The 22,431-nt window shown below is 45.4% G+C and overlaps 1 protein-coding gene and 1 non-coding gene across 2 annotated transcripts; both read right to left on the reverse strand.

Moving 5' to 3' along the window:
* Positions 1-510: 510 nt before the first annotated feature.
* TPT1 (tumor protein, translationally-controlled 1) lies at positions 511-5,700 on the reverse strand. The gene is made up of 6 exons (XM_069010291.1): positions 5,594-5,700; positions 5,269-5,342; positions 4,441-4,631; positions 3,590-3,695; positions 2,164-2,280; positions 511-739 (listed from the first exon to the last, which is right to left on the reverse strand). Exons 1-6 carry the CDS (start codon positions 5,619-5,621, stop codon positions 737-739), a joined length of 519 nt encoding a protein of 172 aa, XP_068866392.1. The 5' UTR covers positions 5,622-5,700; the 3' UTR covers positions 511-736.
* On the reverse strand, positions 805-934 carry LOC138120206 (small nucleolar RNA SNORA31). The gene has a single exon (XR_011155780.1). It is a non-coding gene; the product is annotated as a small nucleolar RNA SNORA31 (small nucleolar RNA).
* Positions 5,701-22,431: the final 16,731 nt, after the last annotated feature.

Below are 22,431 nucleotides of genomic sequence, written 5' to 3' on the forward strand. Positions count from 1 at the left end.
TGACTAAATTCTAGTTAATATGCTCCCTCAACAGCTCTCAAATACAAAGTACCACAGCCAGGCTGTGTTGGAAAACAGCCATTTCACCTTTTCTCCACAGTGTCCCTATTCAGCCTCCTCCCTTGATCTTGGAGACATACTACAACTCCAGAGAGACTCAAGTACACTTGTCTGACAAAGCAGCTCAGCCAGCCCTCAGCTTGAGTGGCACATATTCCATTCTGAGATGTTTTCATTATTAATTTCTTATCTCTTCCAGAGGTAAGTCTCTGCACAATCCCAAAAGATAAAGGTGGTCCACTCCATTATGACATTTCTTGGACTTTGCCTTACTGACTTCAACCTACTTTTGCACTCCAGTGCCACAGGCAAACAGTGAAATCTGTCTGGAAACAGTCCAGTTGTAGTGCACCAGCACCAGCTGTGCTACTGACAGCACCCAATCCTTGGTGCAACCTCTCCTTCGAGTCACCTTGAGAGACACATAAAACCAACAGACATCACCTAGAATGGGTTTAAATGAGTTTTATTTTAGACAACCTACATGATAGATGTTTTTTTCGTTTTTTTTTTTAACAATGCCTCCACTCCAAATCAGGGTCAAAATAAGTGAATAAAGCTCAAGATGACATCAGTCCAGTTGTTAGACATTGCCGATTCCTGGTGTTGTGCCGATGAAGAAGAAACAGCAGCCAGCTATGAAGACAAGTGATCCAAAACCATACTGTTTGATTTGTTACTGAAACAAGAGTGGCAAGTGTTAGCTGAAGGTCATGACAGTCACAGTAAGTTTCTGTAACTTATTCATGTATTCCCTAATTCAATCTGGGCTGCCACAGTCAGGCAGGCAGAAAGCGCAAGGAAGTTATTTTTGCATCTTAGTGCAAACCAGGGAGCAACAGGAAAAGTGCCCATGGTCTATCAGAGGATGCTGATCATTTTTACAATTGTACAGAGCAACTGGCACCCACCAGCTGCTGAGCAAGCCATGTGGAAAACTCATTCACACCCTTCCTGCTTGACACACCAAGGTTCAGATTTCCTCTCAAGTAAGAGCACATCCAAAACAAGTACCAGAGCTTACAATGTACATGCTGCCTCTGAAAACAGCTGCACCAAGAAGCTGAAGGAGGTTTTACTGCACATGGGAACACCCTGCTACTGTTCTTTCACTCCACCTTGAAGGAGATGGAGTTACCCAAACAACACATCCAAAAGGTATGCCCCTGTAGAGGAGATGCACAGAAGCTTCTGCTCCCAGGAGGTACCTTCCAGGTGATCACCTCTTCCAGGGCCAGGACAGACATCACCCCTCCATCAGGCTGTGGGAGGTGCTGTGTCTGTCTGCCAGTTAAAGTATTCATTTAGTTGGGCTACTGCTCCACACCAGAATCTAGCTCATCTTTAGATGATTTGCATACCAGAAAGCCTGTAAGAGCCTTTACAGATAAATTTAGCTGTCTGTAAACAGACTTCACAAGTCCACAATGACTGGGCAAAGCAACTGGTGATCCCACAGTGCAGTGAATTCCACAGGTCTCCAAACAAGCCAAAAACCCACAAGTGTTGGGACCCCAATACTGTCTTGTGGCAACCACATTCCAATACAGAGTAGATAAAGCAAACCACAGGAGCTGTCCTGAGTTCAGGTAGTTGGAGATTCCAGAGAGAGTAAGGTTAAGTACTTGGTCACATATTACTGTGTTCCCAAATTTAGAGCAATATTTAAACTGACAGTTCTTGTAGAAGGCCATCAGATTAAGTGAAAGAAGATGGGACATGGCCATGCAAGGTACTTCACAATTAACCCCCACAAAAGGGATCCAAAGTAGAAGTGCTCCATTTCAGAGGACCTGCTCTTTAAGCTAATAGTTTAAACCCATTCCCAACTACACACATCTCACCAGGGCAATCCCTTCTGCATTTCTTAGCCATTAAGTCACCATGAGTCACTGCAGTGACACTACATCCCCTTTCAGTACAACTGAATAGTACTCATAAGTTTCAGGCCCTTTATATAGTATGAAGCACCCATCATGCTGTGCTTACACTGTTTTTTAACTGGCAGCTACTGCTCAACTTTAACAGGGGTACAGGAGAACAAGTGATGAAGGAGCTCACCATGTACTTGGGCACATTCACCCAGGTCAGGTCAGTACTTACACATTTCTCAATTTCTAAGCCATCCTTAAAGAAAATCATATATGGGGTCACACCGTCCTCACGGAAATCCAGGAGAGCCACCATTCCATCTGGATTCATGTTCTCTCCTACAAAGAACTTCAGAGGAATGTGTTACTGAGACATTTAGTCAGCTATTATCAGGAGAAAATGCCTTTTTACACATGAACAATTCAACACCACCAAGCTCAGTTTAAGAGTCTTCCTTTTAAAAGTCTTTGACCAGCCACAAGGAGTTTCCTTCTCTGCAGCTTGTCCATCTCCATACCACCATGGATGACACACCAGAAGAAAGGGATGCCACCCAGAGGAACCTAGACAGGCTGGAGAGGTGGGTCCAAGGGAACCTTGTGAAGTTCAAAAGGCCAAGTGCAAGATCCTACACCTGGTTGAGGGCAATCCCGCACACAAATACAGGCTGGGCTTGAGAACAGATTGAGAGCAGCTCTCAGGAGAAAGACTTGGGGTGTTGGTTGACAACAACTCAGCGTAACCCAGCCCTGTGAGCTTGCACCCCAGAAACCCAAATGTATCAGAAGAGGAGTGACCAGCAGGCCAAGGGAGGTGACAGCTGTTCTGCTCTGCTGAGCCCTCACCTGGAGTGCTGCATCTAGCTCTGGAGCTGGGACCCCAACATAAGAAAGATGTGCTGGACCAAGCCCAGATGGGCAACTAAGATGGTCAGAGGCCTGGAGCACCTCCCTTATGAGGAGAGGCTGAGAGAGTTGGGGCTGTTCACCCCTGGAGACTCCAGGGAGATCTTACAGCAGCTTCTAGTACCTAAAGGGGCTACAAAAAAAATCTGGAGGGACTTTTGACAGGGGCATGCTGCAATAGGACAATAGGGATTGGCTTTGAACTCAAAAGAGGGCAGATTTAGATTACATATTAGGAAGAAATAATTTACTGTGAGGGTGGTGAGACATTGGCACAGGCTGACCAGAGAAGCTGTGGATGCCCCATCTCTGGAAGTGCTCATGGGCCAGGTTGGATGGGGCTTTGAGCAAACTGATCTAGTGGAAGGTGTCCCTGCACATGGCAAGGGATTGGAACTCAATGCTGCTTTTCAACCCAAAGCATTCTGTGATTCTCTAATTTTACCATGCTGCTGTGAAAAGAGGAAGACACAGCAAGGGCCAAAGTATCCACCTTTCAAGTCTAACTCCAGAGTCCCTAAATTGCCCTAACAACAAATGTAGCTAACTACAAGCATTACCAGCTGAAATGAGATCCCCAAACACCTAAAAGTCTTTGGCTGTTTCTCCTCCCTGACTCTCAGGGCCCCTAATACTCTCAGAAAAGGTCAGGTTAGCATCCTCACAACAGGAGCCCCCAAAATTATTCAAATCAGTACAGCAAATGAACCAATCACAGCTATCAACACTGCTGTTAAGGAAACATAAGTTACCTGGTAGTTTTTGAAGTTGGCAAGGATGTGTTTTATTTGTTCTGCAGCCCCTGTCATGAAAGGCTTTACTCTCTCTGGCTTGTGCTCCTCAAGTCTGGCTTTGATTCTGGAAGGGGGAAAAAAAAAAGCTCTGAAAACATGTTTAGTTAAATAACTTCACTGTCTGGCGGGGTGTCATAGCAGTAAGAGTTGCTACCTATCAAACTTTGATTTTGCTGCCTTTCCTCCCACTCCTTCTCAAAGCCCCCAAATTTTAATTAAATTTTGCAAGTGAAATCACAAAACAGTGCCTGCCACTCCTATAAAGCTCATTATACTACTAGGCTAATAAAAAAGGCAAAAATCAGCAAAAATCAGCAAGCCTCTTCCACAGCACCAAGAGTGTCACCCATCTGTGTCACGAAGCATTTTCACCATCAGTATTAATCCCACTGAACAGAAAGCAACAGAAATTACACCTTGAACTAGCAAAAAGTCCCATTTGCACATGTTTTTTAGACGTTTACACTGTCATGCTAGAAAAGCTTCAGGAAACTTTTTTTTATCACCTCAGTCCCTTCCACATGAAGGTTTGGCATGGAGAAATACAAAAGAAAACAGCAAGGTTACAAGTAAGATCCAAAGCACGTAACTAAGTCCTCTACCTCAGCCAAGATAAATATAGATATTCCAGCACTCATTCTTCAGGGCTTCAGTTCTGCCAAGCATTAAGACATTACTGAAGTTCACAGCCAATTTCACACCTGTATCAGAACTAACACCTACTATGAATAAACCCAATGCTGTTTTTATAATCTCAAGCACGTAAACCCACTCCATCCCACTGAAAGGAAAAGCCTTCCGACACTTACGCTTTCATGTAATCCTTGATGTACTTCTTGTAGGATTCTTTTGTGAAGCTGGTCTCCTGAAGGTGGTGGTTAATTACTATGTCAACACCAGTTATGACCGTGGCTTCTGTTCCATCTCCCTCAGGACCTTCAGCAGAGGCATTGCCACCAATTAGAGAGTCATCAATTTGACCCTCTGTCCTGGTGACCATCTAGATTTAGAGACATCAAAAAACTTAACGGCTCTGCAAAAAACCTTAACGCTACTGCTCTTACACACCTATGACCTGACAGCAGGGCATAACTCCAGAGACACAGTTCAGTGCAAGGAACCTGGCTGCAGCTTGAGTACTGATTTTCCCAGGGATGGGAGAAGGGGGAATGGCTTCAAATCGAAAGAGAGCAGGTTTAGATTAGCTATCAGGAAGAAATTCTTTACATGGGAGGCACTGGCAGAGGTTGCCCAAAGAAGCTGTGGATGCCCCATCTCTAGAAGTGCTCAAGGCCAGGTTGGATGGGGCTTTGAGCAACCTGATCTAGTAGAAGGTATCCCTGCCCATGGCAGGGAGGTTGGAACTGGATGATCTTCAAAGTCCATTCCAACCCAAACCATTCCATGATTCTATGCCTCCCAAGCATGACTCCCCCTCCCGTGCCTAACCCAAACTCCATCACACTCTACCCTAGCTGACCCGGGCTCTCTTAGGCACCACCCGCGGCAGCACCAGGCACTGGTCTTCCCTTCTCTCCCTCCCTCCTCGGGCCCTTCGCAGGGATGCCACCCCCACTCCCCACCGGCCGTGAGTCACCGCGGCGTCCCTTCCTCCCTCCCTCGGGGCGGGCACTCACCTTCCCCTCCACTTCCAGGCACAGGCCGTCCGCCACCTCCCGGATCTTGTAGATGTCCGAGAACATCTCATCCTCTGTGGGGGACAGACAGACACACACACACACATACACACACGTCAGCCTCCACCTCCCGGCACCCACCACCTTCCCCCCGCCGCTCCCGCCCCCGGGCCCCGCGCCCCCCCCGCCTCGGCCCAGCCCCGCACATGCGCGGCGGCACCGCCGGGCCCAGCGCCCGGGCCCGGGCCGCGCTTCCCCCCCCGCTCCGAGCGGCAGCCCGGCCGCCCCTCCCGGCCGCGCCGCGCCCCCCCCCCCGCGCCCTTACGGCTGATGCAGTCCCGGTAGATGATCATGGCGGCGGCGGGGGGCGGCGGGGGCGCGGGGTGTCAGCGCAGCGACCCGGGCGCGGGGCGGGAGCGGGGCGGAAAGGGCCGAGTCAGCGCCTGCCGGGGCTCATATAGCGGGCACGGCCCCGCGCGTCACCGCGCACGCGCACTGCGCACCGCCCCGCCCCGCCGCCAGCGGCGCCTCCGCGCGGCCGCGCCCGGAACCGCCGCGCGAGGGGCTCTCGGAGCGCGGGGCTCTCGGAGCGCGGGGCTCTCGGAGCGCGGGGCTCTCGGAGCGCGGGGCTCTCGGAGCGCGGGGCTCTCGGAGCGCGGGGCTCTCGGAGCGCGGGGCTCTCGGAGCGCGGGCTGGGGCGGCACCGGCAGCGACAGCGACAGCAGCACCGACACCGGCAGCGACAGCAGCAGCGGCACTGCCCCTCCCAGGGAGCTGTAACTGCACGGAGGCCTCCCTTCAGTCTCCTCCAGGCTGAACGGACCAAGTGACCTCAGCCGCTCCTCGTACGTCTTCCCCTCAGGGGCCTTCATGATCCTTGGGGCCCTCCTTTGGACAACCTAATAGCTCCTAAATGTCTTTCTTATATCGTGGTGCCCAAAACTGCACATGGGACTGGAGGTGAGGCTGCCCCAGTGCAGAGCACAGCAGGACAATCCCCTCCCTTGCCCGGCTGGCGATGCTGTGCCTGAGGCACCCCAGGACAGGGTTGGCCCTCCTGGCTGCCAGGGCACTGCTGACTCATGTTCAACTCGCAAAATGGGGAGCAGAGTTTCATCTTTCCCAACTCAGAGGAGGTCAGGGCTGGCAGGGACCTCTGGAGAGCAACCAGTCCTGCCCCGTGCCAGTGCAGGGCTGGTGCCTCTCCCTCATTGCCTGTGGTTCCATTTCATGGGTTTCAACACTAATTTTCCTCTTTCTTCTAATCTTTTAAGCTCTCAGTAACACTTTTCTTTTTGTCTAACTTCTTATGAGGTGTCTGGGATGTGTCATCACTAGCCCATTTCTCATTACTCAGAGTCACCGAGCTGGGATGATCACACTTTCACTTTCTTTTTGCCAGTTGGTGCAAGATGGTACAGCTTTTGGGCATGATACCTTAGGTCCTAAGGCATCAGGCACATCTATGCACCCCTTCTTCCTCCTCAGTAGTTTTTTCTAGGGAGGCAATTATGCATATCCACTCTCTTTTCCTTGTGTTGTATTACAAAGTATCTTTGCACCCACATTTTCCAAACTAGCTTGCCATTTAACACAGGCAGCCTCGTAAATCCACACACTGACCTTCCAAGGAGAAGCGCTCCCAGCTTTTCCCAAGTGCCCCAGGGAAGCACTGCTGCGGGGCTCTGGACCTTGCAAGGGCCGTGACACGGGGACACGGACAGTCATTCGCCCTACTGGGTGTACATGGACATGCATTTGCTCTACTGGGTGCTGGACCTCCTCCAAATAAGTGATGTTTTCAAAACAGGGAAATAATTAGGAAGTTGTTAGACTCTTGCTGTTATTACTCCCTCAGGGAAATTGAGTTGGGTATGTTCAGAGACACCGCCTCTGCACTTGTGAAAGGGCTGGCTGGGGCAGGTATATTTTTCTTATTTTTCCAAGGATAAGTGAGATTTAGCCCAGCAGTGAGGGTCGAGATGAAAGACAGAAGGATAGTAATGCCTAGACCTCTTTTTCCCCCTTTGGACATACTTTTCTGCAGAAGCCTGTCACAGCTGAAACAAATCTAGACCTCACTTGAACTCTGATTCTTAAGAGGCATTGATAAAATACCTTCAAAAGACACCATGGGACCTGAAGCTCGTAGTGCTGCTAATGATCCTGGACTTGGCAGAGACATCAGGGCACAGGACACAATTCCCTGTCCCTCACTATCCTGAGGCAGTAAACTGCTCATTGCTTTCTTTGTGTGTGCCAGCAGAGCTCCCTTTTTATCTCCTCCTCCCTTGCTCTTCCTTCCTTTGCTCCAGATATCAGTGTCCTTTTTTGTCAGATGGTCTAGCTGCTTACATAATCTAATTAAATTTATAAGTAATTTTCTGCTGGTTTTACCTTCAAGACTACTGCTGCTCTTTCAGGCCCGAAGAAGGGGCTTCTGCCCAAAAGCTTATCTGTTTCTTTTTCTCAGTGGCAGCTGGCCTGATAAAAGATATCCCCTCTTTTTACAAACCACAGTAGAAACAGAGCAACTTACATCTTTAGCAGTGTGTTAAGTGACAGGGGAACATTTGGCTCCTTCTACATAGTGTAATATGCAGCTAAAAACATCCAGTTAGTAGGTGTGCTTCAATTTGGTTTTATTTTTGAGAGACTGTGCTAGAAAAATGGATATTTTTGCAGTAGTCCAGAAACCTCTTACAAATTCATCAGCTCACTCAATTCACTGAAGTCAGGGTAGAAACCCTTTAGCACAGTGTGAAGGCAGGTGGACCTTCGGGTTGCTTTGCCTTGCCTGTAGGTCTGTATTAAGAGTTGCAGGTGTAAAATGTGAGATGTCATTTAAAAATGCATCTTTTAAATGGGTCAAGGCTCCTGTGTGAACGCCAGTTTGATGTGGAGTTAAGTTAAATCAGTATCAAGCTGAAGGTAGCACTGTTTTAATTGGCATAGGCTTCACTGAGGTACCAACGCTGAAATTTTCCTGTGATCCCATATAAACAGAGAATTATGTCATGTGCTGATACTTTGTGATGAATTAGATTTGAAAATGCTTTTTTTTCTTTTTTTTTTTCAGAAACATTTGAGAAAACCTTAGTATTCCTCACCTTCTTTCTGTCCAGGCAGCCTCTTCAAGCACTTCTCATATCCAGCCAGAGTTGGATCCACATTTCAGAGTGATAGGTTAAAAATGTGGAGCTTCCCTCTCTCCCTCCACCTTTTTAGTTGCCAGTTGACACCCAAAATGATGTGACAGGTTTTCCTGATAGTGCACCTCACCTTTGGTGTTGTGTAAATCCCAAAGGACTGATGGGAATCCCGTGGTTTTATTGATTAGTCTTCTAATACTATTTGAGGAGGATTTTCTGGGCAGGTGTCTGCAGAGTCTCACAAGAAGCTTTTTTCATGGAAGCTACACCTCAGATAGTTGTGAGTTACTGCAGTGTTCCTTCCATCAAGTGTTAGCATCTGGATAAAGTGCCAGATGACAGCTGATACTACACCGTTCTTTCCCTAAATAAACAGTATATTTTCAGCCCATTGTGGCAACTCCCATTGAGCTGTAAGAAAAGTGAGGAGATCCTGCTTTCAGCTAAGTCTCCTGCAAGGTGCAATCAGTGGAAATAAAGCAGAAGTGAGGCTGGAGGAAGAGAGGTGATACTGGGCTATGACATAAGGGATGGCACCAGTTCTAACCTTTGTAAAAGGCTGTGAAAGTCGCATCATAGTGGTGATGTTTTACATCATTTGCTGGGTGTGGGGGAGAGCATCCTAAGTATATATATATATATATATACACACACATATATATCTCCTGGTAGAAAGAAACGGGAAAAATGAAGATTAAAGGACTGAGCAAGCCCTGGCACTGCGGAGAGGCTGGCAGGACAGTCTGTGCCCAGTGCCCCCTTCCCCAGTACATCTCCCAGCACAAAGGCTTTGGGAGAGAAAATGCATGATATGCCTGTGATCAGCTCAAATTTTTCTTCACAAATCTGTCTGGAATTTAGGACTGAAACAAAGAGCTGTGACTTTGTAGCCCCTCGTTCAACAAACACAGATGGAAATTGTAGCTTTTAACTGGTTTCCTTCAAGTTCTTTCCCTGGGGCGTTTCCAGGCAATAAAGATTTGATCATTATTTTCTACTCCTTCTTATTAACTGGGAATTGATCTCACAAAACCAGACCATCAGTTTGATTCTTTCAGGTGAATTCATTCAAGACTGGCTATATTCAGGTTATGAATATAGCCAGTCTTCCAGTGCTTGGCAATCCTTCGACTGGTTTGGATCTCGAGCCAAAATTCATAATTTAGATTTGCATTGGCAGTGTACTAAGCCAGAATCCCAGATCCCAAGATTAGTATTTGAAAGAGTTGAGCTTTGATCATCAGTGTAGCTTATCAGGTCAGATCTATTCACAAGTGATAGACCATGTTAGACTGGACTAGATAGATGAAGATAGCCCGGACAAAGGCATCACTTTTAGAATGCAAGGAAGGTCTTCAGCAACAACCCCTCTTGCACTCAGAACAAATGCAGGTGTACTTACCTTGGCCTTTTCAATATTTACAGTTCCTCTCCCTGCAGCTGGGACCCTGAGAGCTCTGTTTCTCTCGCTGGCCGCTGCACTTCTCCGAACAGACACAGAGGTCACTGCGCAGCCACAAACCCGTTTTAGCTGTGGCACTGCTTGCACCAGGTCAGCTCACCCAAACCCTGCCCTGGGGGTGTGAGGCTGTCAGCCGGCACTGCAACTGATACATTTCTAGGAAAAACAGGACTACGATTCCCAGGTTAAGAACTATGAAGCAAGGTGCTGTCCACCTCCGATTTTATACTTGCTAACCTTATAAGCATCCATGTGACTGAAAGGGCTGTGTAGAAAGGCCTGTGCCTGACCCTCGTGTCTGCTGCCAGTGTGTCCCACTGATGTGCTGAATGATGGAATAGAGGGTGCATTCATTAAAGTGGCAGTAACGTTAGGTTGGGAAGGACCACAAGGGTATTGGAGATTAAGATTGGAATTAAAAAGTGATCTTGACACATTGGACAAGTGGCCTGAATTGTTAGAAGGCATTTGGATGAGGTCAGCAGGTCAATGAGCAGTCAAACAAACGTAAAGGAAAATCTACCAAAAAGATGCAGCATAACATTCAAACAAGCCCTGAGCCACACACTACTAGAAACTGAAATAGTGCACTGGGGAAGTGCTGCCTTATCCTGGTTCTGGTCCTCTGCTCTGTTGTAGGCTTCTGCTGCTGGCAAATGCCAGGGAATGCTGAGATGATGATGTGCTCCATATGGGTGGTCTGATGTCATGCTCGTGAATGCAGAGCAGAAATGATCAGACACAGGACAGAGAACTGGGCAGCAGTTCTGCAGAAAAGATCTGGGATACTGGTGGATCCAAAGCTGAACAAGAATCATAGAGTCATAGAAATATTTAATTTGAAAAAGGCCTCTAAGATCATTGAGTCCAATCATTAACCCAGCACTGCCAAGTCCACCACTAAACCATGTCCCTGAGTGCCACATCTACATGTCTTTTAAATACTTCCAGGGATGGTGACTCAACTACATCTCTGGGCAGCCTGTTCTGGTGCTTGACCAGCCATTTGTGAAAAAAGAATTCCTAATGTCTGTTTCACCTGTTCTGAGAAAAGCCCACACCATATTGGAGTAGATAAGGGGTGATGTTATGTGTAAGAATCTTGTGCTGTTGTGGATATGAGGGGCTGAGCTCTGTTTTGTGGTGCTGGTACTTCCTGGAGCACTGACTCCAGCTTTAGCAACACACTTTGAAAAAGGTATGGACTGATCAGCAAGGGTTCACAAGAGCAGAGGGAATGAGTAGAAGGAATATGAGTTAATTTAGTTTGCTGTGAGGAAGTTGTAGATTATGCATTGGAAATGCTTTCCAGTACAGGCAATAGAGGAGCAAGGAATAGGCTGTCTACCTAGTTCTCTGTCCCTGCAGGTTTTTGAGAATAATTTAGAAACCTGCCCGTGGAGATCAGAAAGCATGTTAGATCTGTCATTAATGACACAGATAATGGCTGATTCTGCCCCACAACAAAGGGACAGGCTGCCTCTAGGTCCTTTTTAACCCTATTTATCACCACGTGATTCTTAGATGAACTATGTGCTGTCATTTATACCTGTTTAGAGTGGTCACACAGTTAGGATAAAAATAATATCCTCATATCCCCATTCAGAATGAACAAGAGGGTTTGGAAAAGGGGTGTTATGAGAGAGGAATGTTGTCCTGCATGGCAAGATGGGTCTGTGTGGAAATCACATGTACACAGAGGGAGAAGTATTCAGGTTCTGCAGTGCCCAGAGCTTTAACCTTAGTGAGTCCCTATTTTAGTCCTATTTAATATAATGTGGTAGAGTCCTTTGACTCAGATTAGAGGTGTGCTGCAGAAAGGGCTTCTTCCATGCCAAACCTCAGGCAAAGATGAGCAGGGATCTAGTTTCTTGTGCTTGCCGGGACTCTGCTTAATCTGTGGGCAGTAAACATGGATGTCTCTCTGCAGAGATCCACTTTTACAGCAGAGTGGAAGTTTTATAAAGTCATCCACCAAAAAAAAAAAAAATTATCAGTACATGCCTGGCTGGTTCAATTATTTTGCAAAGAATGGGAGTGGAATTTATCCTATTTAACCTCCACAGCAGAGATAGATCATCAGTAAATCCCTTTGTTAAGTGAGCTCAAACCAACTTCTCATGGAGCAGCCGAGCCGGCTACATAAGGGAAAGGGAGCTGGAACTGCAGGCAGGGGAAGTGTCCTCCCCAGCAAGGGCTCAGCCTCATGGGGCCCCAGCCGGGCCAGCGGTGTGGGACCAATGTCCAAAGCCACACCAGGGCTGGGATGAGCCAGATGTGGGGCCGGACACAGCGTGGCTGCAGCGCAGCACAGGCAGGGAGCGAGGGACAGGCCTGAGCACAAACAGCTGCTGAGCCTTGGGAAGAGGGTCCCAGCAGGGCAGCTCATGGCTCCATCCCACACTGCAGCTGGTTTTACTGCAACGTGAGGCAAGGTTACAACTTCTATACACAGGCACCACCTCAAAGTTAGCCAGTATTTCTAAGGCCAACCTCTGCCCAATTCTTCACCCCAAAGACATCTTCAGTTAACTTAGCGATCCCTGTCGAGAAGACTCAAAGAAGACATCCTCCAACGAGCTCTCTGTTTTCCTGCCAGACTTAAGGCTTTCTCAACGCCTGTGCCAAGTAGAGACACCCCACTAGATGGCGGGACAGGAGCCGGTGGATGGCAAGCAGGGCTCTGCTCACCTTGGTAGGAGGCCAGAGCTTTTTCCATTGCTGTTGGCATCATTCCCATGTCACCTGAAATGCCCCAGGACCAGCGCAAGTAAAATTCGATCTTGGGCCTGTAACTGATACAGCTGCTCTGGGCTCCTGGCCAGCTGGATGCTGCACACAGATACCATTCACTTCAAATAATTAGCATCCACATGTGATGAGCTGGGATCTGTTGAGTTCTTAACCATTACAGGGGCTAATGCTGCCATGCTAAACTCACTCAGCTGCCATTTTTCAAAATGGCATTTGCTTCAGAATTGTTATGAAGCCTGAAATTGAATTCTGCCATTTTAATCCATCTCTATGTGCTTTTTGGGTCATTGTTACACAGTGTGAACTCTCAGTCTTGTCAATAGTGAAATAATCATCGGAGCACTCAGCATGTTAATGGTGTTATCCCTAGGATTTTGACACTACCAGCAGGTAACACAGTTACATTTAGACAGCAATCTTTGCTGCAGATGCTCCAGGAAAACGGCAGGATTTAATACCCATTATAAGGAAATGGTAGATGAACCTTCTGGTCTCTCAGTTGTGCAAAGCTTCACTTTAAAATACTGTAGGGGACAGCAGGCAACAGGACTAAAAGATTCCATTTTGGAAAACAGCTTCTTAAATGGCAATCCAGTAACTTGAGATCGTAACACATGTCAGCCGGAAATACAAAGCTGCTGTCATTTTCAAAGATCTCAAGATCGATATTTATTATTTTCTGATAAGAGTTTTGTGTCCACTGCATTCCTCCCTGCCGTGAAAATCAAGAAGGAACTTGAGTAACAAAGGATATGTTGGACACTTAGGAGGTATCTCTCAGCTTCTGAATGATTTTGAATTGCTCTGGTTTCTATTGTTTTAGAAAGGTACAGCAGCACTATAGGAGCCATTCCAAAATAGGGAATTTTAACAGAAGGATGAGAGAAGCAGCTGTTTGCCGATTCTCCCCACAAATATGCTCTGAGGAAATAGGGACTGATCTGTTTATCTGTCTGTGAGATGGCTGATAATCTGAGGTACTTCAAGATAAGGGTAGAAAAGGACCTTGAGAGTTCAGTCAACCAGTCTTCTTTCATCAGGGGGATTAGTTAGACATGCACTTCTCTGGGGAGATGTTTGCTTACCTTGTTTTTCAGATTTCCTGGTGCTGGAGATTTCCATCATCCTCTGCAGAACAAACGTTTACTGAAAAGGGAGCTGGGTCCTACCATTCCCCTGTGAGTGTTGCAAATATAGGATGGATCATAACCTATATTAGTGTGGATTTAGAGGTTTGTCTGATGCTCAGATCCTTACGGAACTCAGTGTGCCCCATTCTACATGAACACTTGGCTACACAATTTCTGTATTTATTAAAAAACCCCAACTATATTATTTGTCAGTACTTTCACACAGGATGAGCTGGGGTGTTCCTCACTGTTTGGTTCCTTCACTGGGTCAGAGGGCACATGCAAGTCTCTCTCCATGGCTGTGATACTGTAGGTAGAGAGGAAAAATGGAAGAACCAGCTCATCTCATGTATTTCTTCAGGAGCTTTACATTGAAAAAAGCAATTTAGCTAATGAATACAATTCAGGGCAGAGTTGCCTGAAGTGATAATAGATACTTCTGTGAAAACATAAGAGCAGCTCTTAGTGCTGATCACAAGACTAAACTGTTAATGAAATTTTAAGAAGGAAATAGAGAATAAAACCAGAAACATCCCCACCATATGTCTGTATACACACAGAGTAAATATATATATATATGCACATAGACATAGACATAGACATAGACATACACACATACATTTTGTATATAATTGCTGTATGCCCAAATGTCAAAAGCCATGTGCAGGCCTGGCCTCCCAGAGTCAAAAAGGTATGATGAAAGTAGGACCAGTACCAAGAAGAGAGGCAAGGAGCAAAATATGAATCTGGAATAGGACACAGCAACTTTAAAAGGAGATATCTTTGGTGGTGGGTGTATTACCGCAGGCCTGGTTCCTAGGGTATATCACCATGTCCCGCAGCCATAGGGAGGAGGAGGAGGAGAAGATCCAGCAGGCAGGAATTGTGCAGCAAGATTGATCTATTTAATTATTTTACAAACTCTTTTATAGACTTTTTTCTTCATAGTCTAATTGGACAAAGGACCAGCCACCCCTTGGGGGTGATTGGCTAAAATCCTAAAACATCCATTGTCAAAATATTTTTCTACTATACCATAAACAAGACTTTTCAAGGTTGCAGGTGTCTGGGTTGTTTACATTCCCTGCTACCTCTTCTGCGTGAGAGAAAAGTCTCTCACGGACTTAGAAAATAGCAAGAAAATCCTTGCTAGCAGCATTTTTGTATCTACAGTGGGTGTGACGGCAAGCTTTGAAATCAGCAGCAGAGCTGAGAAAATTAAAAGAGACTGACTATTCACTGTCTATCAGTAGACAGGAAATATGGGAACATCAAGAAAATGATGAGGCGACAGTTCAGAAGAGTCAAAAGAAGGCTCCTTTTAACACCCTGTGTGTAGTTACCCTATGAAACTTATTGCTTGAGGGTGGATGCCAAAAGTTTAGATTATTGCAAAAGCAATTTTAAAAAATTGCAGAAAGGGCTACTAAGCCCTCCTGGCTCAGGAAGAAGCCCTACAGCCAAGGACTGCTGGAGTTCAGGAAATTTAACACTGAGATGTTGCCATCCTCTGCATAGATTTGTATGTTTTTCAGGAAGGAGTTTGGAAGATATCTCTGTATCCTTGAATGCCCTTTATTAATTGTCAGTCATATACAGCCTTAGGGGAGAACATTTCTAGAAACATTGAGGGGTAAAGAAAGTCCTAAGGAGGCTAGGGAATCATCTCTGGCTCTTTCTCTGCCCTGAAATAGCCCCTGACAAACTGTGGGCCATGCTGAGGTGAGGGAGGACTGCTGCCCATTCTGCCTCACTAGCTCCCAGCTATGCCAATTACATTAACTGCTGCCCTGAGGATTTCTTCTCATCTGATTCTGCTGTCTTACGGTTCTGACCTGGTTTTGACATTTGAAAGAGCAAGTAAAACCCTCCTCACATGTGACAGATGGTTTAGCTGCCACCAGCTTCCTTAATGTTTAATGACTGTGCTCAAATACCCAGCCAAGGCAGTGTTGGATATCCCTGAGTAAGCGAAGGATTGCAGAGGTGCTGTGAGGTCAGGCTGCCTCATTTCAGCAGTGCCACGAAATCACATCCACCCTCCACGCTCCCTTGTGCAGCCACAGGCCCCCTCTGTGTGTCTCATTTCTAAGTTGTTCTGCAATGTGGTCCAATCCTGTGTTCCTCCAGCTGTGGCTCATCAGGCATTAAACCACAGCAAGTTTCCTGTCTGGGACATCCTGACATACATGAACATCTCCACCCACAAACATGTACATGTGTACAAGCAAAGTGCATCGGGACGTAGAAAAGACATTGATGCACATCCAAAGTGGAGCACACATATTTTTCTGCTGTAAATAACAACCACTGTGACCATGGTGCACACAGTGCCTGTTAAGTTTGGGCTTGTTTTTCCTAAAAGGTCCTGCTGCCCTTCAGCTTTGAGAAGCTCAAGAGCGTGTGTGGGAGCACAGTACACACCTGTGAGGCAACACAGAAATTCCTGTGTGTCAAAACTGGTGCTTACAGCCCCTCCTCTCTGCAATGGCAGTCCGTGCATAACCCTCTTGTCTCAGATTCTCCATGTGTGAAATGAGGCTAGTAATGTTTATCCACCTACTGCAAGGCTTGGTAGAACAAATCACTACTGCTCTGTGGGGATAGGAAACCAGGAAGAAATCCCACTGAAAAAATTAATACATACGGGAGCAAGTGAATGCAGAGGAATGAGAGAGGTGCGGGGGCGTAGCTCTTACAGCACAAAGCAAATGATTCTCCTCTGAGAACAGCATGAATATGGAAACCATGCAACAGATGCCCTAAGCTGAACATCAGATATATGCAAATTACTCTGCTCATCTTTTTGGTGCGTTTTCTCACTATTCACGAATGGGTTTGTGCTGAACATCCTAGAGAGAAGCTGCTTTTGGGGAGAGTGGGTGTTGCAGACACAGGGTGAGAGTGTGCAGGGTGTGATGTGTTGGTGGTGCCCAGAGCTGTGCTGGGCCCCTAAACAGCAGAGTAGAAATTGGCTTCTGCTTCAAACTCCTCTGGGGCAAGGCAAAGGGGTGAGCTCCAGCCAGGCACATAAGAGCAATGCCATGGAAATGGGGATAGTTTTTCTTTCTTTCTGTTAATCTGAGTTTATTATCCACTGCTTTGGATTTCTGCTGGTGGCCAGTGCTATTTAAAGACTTGGCCTTCATCCAAAGCCCTCACTCGCATGCTTCGCACAAGAAACACAGACAGAAAAATAGCAATTTCTCCATTAGTTCATTGAACAGGTCTGCCGCTGCTGAACACAAAAGGCACCATTTCAGTTTCTGCATGCAGTCCTGTTTATAAGCAAGCTGCCTCCCTGAGGAACAACCTGATCATTTGTGGGTGTCTTTACTACCTGGAGTCTGACCTAGGCAGACAGAGGCTTAGGACATGATTTTTATTTGCAATTTTTTTTTTTTTTTAGTATTTCACATAAAAAGTGCAAATATAAAGGCTGAGCCTTCTGATTTTTGTAGCCCACTGAAAATTAAGGACCAGGAAAATTCCTTTCATAATTTCTCTGATTTCTGATTATATTCTCCATTCCTGAACACAATCATGACGGTTGGTAGCTATATTGACCAAATGTTTCTTCATTCATAGCTTCTCTTGTGGTGTAATGCAGTCGTAACAAATTATTACTTATTTCAATAGGTAGGGAAACAAAACTGTGGAGATCATGGGTATTCAAGATGTATAGTGAGAACCTGAGATCTTGCCATGATAATAATATTTCAGTGGCGCTGATGCTGAAGTTTGGCCCAAGTTACAAAATGTTAACCTTGAAAGAGAAGCATGAAAAAGGGCTGGGTTTTGGACTGGCAGTGGGGAAGTCCCATGCCCCAGCCCTGCTGGAGCCATGCTGCTTTCTAGGGTGTTCAGGGCTAAGTCTGTAAGTACGTTTTTAGGAATCAAAGTACTTTTCTGATTCCCAGCAGAGGCAGGAGCTTCCTGTGATGCTCAGGTCTTGTTCTTGGCACTCAATTTGGATTTCCATTTTTTGGTTTCAGTCCCTTTATTCATAATATATACATGTGGGCAGTAACAGACCACAAAGAAATACCCTGAAGAGTCATTGCTAACAGCTCAGAAGTGCAGTCTATGGGATGAGATCCCTTTAAGGCCTCCAGGAAAAAGGCTGAGTATTACAAAGCATGTAAGAATTGCACCCCCTTGTTCAAGCCTAGTTGCAGAGATGTGAACAGCTTCAGGCGCTGTTACAGCCTTTTTTCACAGTCAGTGCAATTTCAGTCATATTCAGAGTTCTGAAGTCCTTTATTTGCTCTTTTATACCATTAATGTGAAGGACCTAGTAGCTTAAAAAATGTAACAAGGAATAGCCACGAATTTACCAGAAAGGCACAGAGAGGAGAAAGACAGACTTGTCATATCACCACAACATTTAAACAATATATTATCATCTATATATATATCTCCAAGATTAAAAATTATATAAAAATGCACACAATGTTAACTACTGTTAGCTAATATAATAATTTTTATATGAAAAATATGAAATTTACAGACTGTATATACTGCATACCTGGAGGTGCATATTGAACTCATGGAGAAAGTACTTTAGTATTTTAATACAAATGTCCAGTAGATATCTGAGAGCTAAAGACTGTTGAATACATGTGTTCTGGTTTTGCCTGGTGTGTGATACAGTAGTAGTATTGACATGGCTGTAGTTGTTACATTTTTTAATCATGTAGTTTGTAAGACAAGCGCTGTGATTTTCAATGCAATGTTTTATTTTCCATGCTCTGGCAAGTGACATCATAGCTTTGTTCTGACTTAGTTCAAACACCAATTCTTATGTTAATAGTGAATATTAAGAGGAAATGAAACATTAATGTAATTGCAGAAATGAAAGGCAGAAAAGAAAATAATTATATTTTAATACATGGGTGCAGAGTGACCCCTCAGTAAGGTCACACTGCCTGCACTGGCTCCTGTCTGTGGTCAGGAAAGGTCTCTGGGAGCTGGTTTTGGAACCTGGCACAATCTGGCTCTGTCATGTGCTACTTGGGGGAAAGTTCAGACATTCAAATCTGGGTTTAAAAACAGAGGCAGTGAGAACTAAGATGCAGTTCTGACAGAGGAGATTTATTATAATCTTTTTACCTTGTCCAGGAGCTCTTGTCCCACAGAGCTCCTGACTGCCCTTTCGGCTGTACTTTTTAAGGTTCATGTTTGCAAGCACCTCTTCAAATATGAAGTAAGGTTGGGAGTGGGGTGGAGAGTATCTATATTTGTGTGGGTGTTCTGCGATGGAAAACATTTTAGTCAATGCTCCAGAAGATTTTAAAATTGAGACATACTGGAGCCAAGCTGGATCAATGTTTATGTATGAGTAAAACCAGCCAATCTCAGTCACCAAAAATTTGGAGTGACTACAGCTGTGCCTTGCACCATTGACTCCTCACCCCAATGGCCACAGTCAACTTGAATCAGCAGAGCAGAGTCTCTGTGAGCTCAGAGCACTGCTGGAACACACATCTCTGTATTTACAGTGCTATCCCGACTGTCAGTGTCACAAGATGTCTTTAGGTGCAATGTACACTAGAGAGGATCATCTGCTTCATAAATTCAGCCGCATCTTTTGCAGCAGCACCTTAAGTGCTAGTGCACATAGAGTATTTTGACATTACTGTATCTAGCCTAATATTGGAAGATCAGACCCTTGGTTTAGGATGAGCACTCGGTCCCCTTGCAAGAACATTTTGCTCTTGATTTTCATTCAAGGCTTTTCCCCCCATTTTTGCTACAAAAAAGTAATGGCCTGATAACATTACAAAATAATAATTTGCCTCCCACCACCACCCTCTGAGACTGAATTTCTGGCTTTTCAAGAATTTTCATAGTACATTGCTCACAAGGCTAAGAGAGATCAGCTGAAACTTGGAGGCAAACCTAGGTCTGATTAATGAGCCTGTAATTCATTAACATCTATATGGCCATTTATTTCAGTGCATTTGAAGTAAACAAAACAGGGAAAATAAAGGAGAAAGAACTGAATGTCAGTGAGAAACTCCAGGGCCTGATGCCATTGCCACTTTTCAGCAAATGGCAAATACCTCCAAACCTTGGAAATGCACTCTGGGGTTGCTGGAACTGTTGAGAGAGTGGATGGGAGCAAGAATGCTGTGGCCTGTCTGAACAATTGTTTTCCAGAAAACTGATGTATTTTGCAGTGGGTTTAGAAGATTTAACAAGAAAAAAACAAAAAGCTATTCAGTTGAGCTTTCTGGGTAAACTGATTTTTTGACCAAGAATGTTTATTATGAAAATGCAAAAATGTTGCTCATTGTTTCTAATACAAAACAGCAAAACAAAAAATCTGTGGCACTGGCAGAACAGCTTTGATTTTAAGAGTCCTGATTCTGATTTTTCTGCTGCAAGAAGTCCTGCACTTCTGACAGCATGCCTAGAATTCATTCCTAATGCTGTCTTCCTGCAGCATGTAAAGGAAGTTTTGAGGGTCTCTGCTGCTGCAGCAGCTCTGTCTCCTATCACAATTGTTAGGGGATTACAGCACAATGCAGAGTTTAAGAAAATTCTTAGAACTGTTTCTGAGCTCGTATCCAGAAGCCTGTGTTTGGCTAAGTTTAGAGGGCTTTTGGGACACAACTAATCTGATACTTGAAACCCATGAAGTCAGGCGTGTTAACTTTTACATGGAAAAGACAGACACATAACTATGTGCTAACATGGTCAGGTGAGCTCTGTTTGGGAGCTAATTCCTTCTGCACTGGTGACGTGGGCACTGCTTAAACTAAGATCGTTTTTGCTGATTAGAGACTTACTGAGCTAATTGAATGAGCTCTGTTCAGATAAACCAGATGGAGCTGCAGGAGTCTGCACACCATTGTTATTTTCCCCATCGAGTCTTTAACTACACCATTTAAATGCCTCTACCTTGTGCTGGATTGTATGGAGTGAGTAAGATCATCTCTACTGTACTCACTCTTTCACCTCTCCCATTGCTTTCAGATGCTGTATACTTACTGATCAAAAGCCATTTTCTGGGGTTACCCTATTTCTGGAACTGCTTTTGTACTTCAAGGTTTTAGAAATACAGAATAGCCTGTTTATAATCTCCAAAATTCAATGTTACAATGGAGTCTGCAGTGAAAATCAACATCAGAAGAAAGTGCTGTCATTTATATATTGCTGAGATACATCTGGGAAAAAGTTGTGTAGCTTCTATAGTTACCTCATTTTCATACACATACAATTACCTCCATTATAGAAGCCTTTCAGGTAGGGACTCTAATTTAAGATATAGAAATAATAAAAACAGTGGATCTTTTGAAATCACATAAAATCCAGGATGTGTAAGATCTACAGGAGGTGGGCTAGTTTCCTATAAAATTTACAGATATTACAAACCCACAAAGTTTAACTCCATCCAGGGGGAAGCATATCATCTATTGCTAAGTCCTGTGCTCCAAGCAGCCTGGAAGGATGGCCATGCTGGGTGTCCTGATGTGTGACTGCATAGTGCTGTGATCTTCCAGGATCCCTCAACACCTCCTCCAAAGGTGGAAACAATCACTCAATCTCCAGACACCTTCCTTGGAACATTTCTTCTCTCAGAATCCTGAAAGCGTAGCTTTCACCTGTAAAGCTTTTCTCTGGAACAAGCTACCTAGATGTCTTAGGCCTCGTGGCAACTATTACTGAAGTGGCAGCCCATCTGTTTTCAAAGCATCACTTACTTTTTTCACTTACAAAAAACCCTCTTGTCATTTCAGACAGTCTAGCACCAGTAAAACCTTCTGCACAATTTATACAGGCCTGTTCTCCTCAGGTCTCTTTGTCTCAGCCTTCATTTGCACTATCTTCTCTTGTTCATCTTTGTTCCTTTTAATTGCTTTTTTTGTCTCTCCCTGTCTTCTTTCTGGCTTTGCATTTGAAATGAAAAGCAAGGAAGTTTGTAGGCTGGTTCTTTGATTAGGCAGGACTGGATTCCCCATGGCCCTAGAGCTGAAACAAGGCCAACCCGGCTTTGGCATGAATTAGACTCTGCATTTTTAGCTGTATTGTAGGAGTCCATCCAAAGTTCTTCAATGAGGATTTACAAATGATCCAGCTGGCAGCCTGCAGGCTGCAAGGTGGCTCTGCCTTGCCTCTGTTCTCTGGCCTTGAAGGTCAGAAAAAGTTGTTAGCACACTGTGTGAAGTCCAGGCATTAGTGCCACCTCCTGCTCTTGCTTCGAGCAAGACAGGAGGCCAGAGGAATTAGGATGGAGTGGGTGTTAAAGGCAGGATGCATACTGCAACCCCTCAAGAGTTTTTGCTCTCCCAGGTACTTGTGGCTAAATCCTCTGAGATGCTGAGACATTCTAATATTTCAACGCTTCCAACAGGATGAAGCCACTTCAAGTCATGCACTCCCGCTGCTTCTGTTACATTGGTGCTGCTGTCAGTGGGAAGGAAGTTCAGCTCCATCAGCTGGCAGAAGCCTGGGGCTTGGTGGGTGCATTCTGTAGTTAGTGAGTTGAACCCACTCATGAGTCAGATGAGAGCAATCACCAGACTGAGCAAAGGGCCAGAACTGCATCTGGGAATGGGAGGGGAATGTTGGAAGGTAAGTGAGCATCTGCCTTTGTGGCAGGGAGCTGCTACATCAGTGCTGCCTTGCTGCAGAACAAAGCCCTTTGTTACAGCTGTGA

Source organism: Aphelocoma coerulescens, chromosome 1, assembly GCF_041296385.1.
Source record: "Aphelocoma coerulescens isolate FSJ_1873_10779 chromosome 1, UR_Acoe_1.0, whole genome shotgun sequence".
NCBI lineage: Eukaryota > Metazoa > Chordata > Aves > Passeriformes > Corvidae > Aphelocoma > Aphelocoma coerulescens.

Bases quoted from the DNA above. Each gene is read 5' to 3' on its own strand.
- TPT1 (XM_069010291.1), bottom strand. From the start codon at position 5,621: ATGATCATCTACCGGGACTGCATCAGCC. The intron at 4,632-5,268 runs GTGAGTGCCCGC...CTCTAAATCTAG, and splicing joins GCCTGGAAGTGGAGGGGAAG to ATGGTCACCAGGACAGAGGG. The intron at 3,696-4,440 runs GTAAGTGTCGGA...TCCCCCTTCCAG, and splicing joins ATCAAGGATTACATGAAAGC to AATCAAAGCCAGACTTGAGG.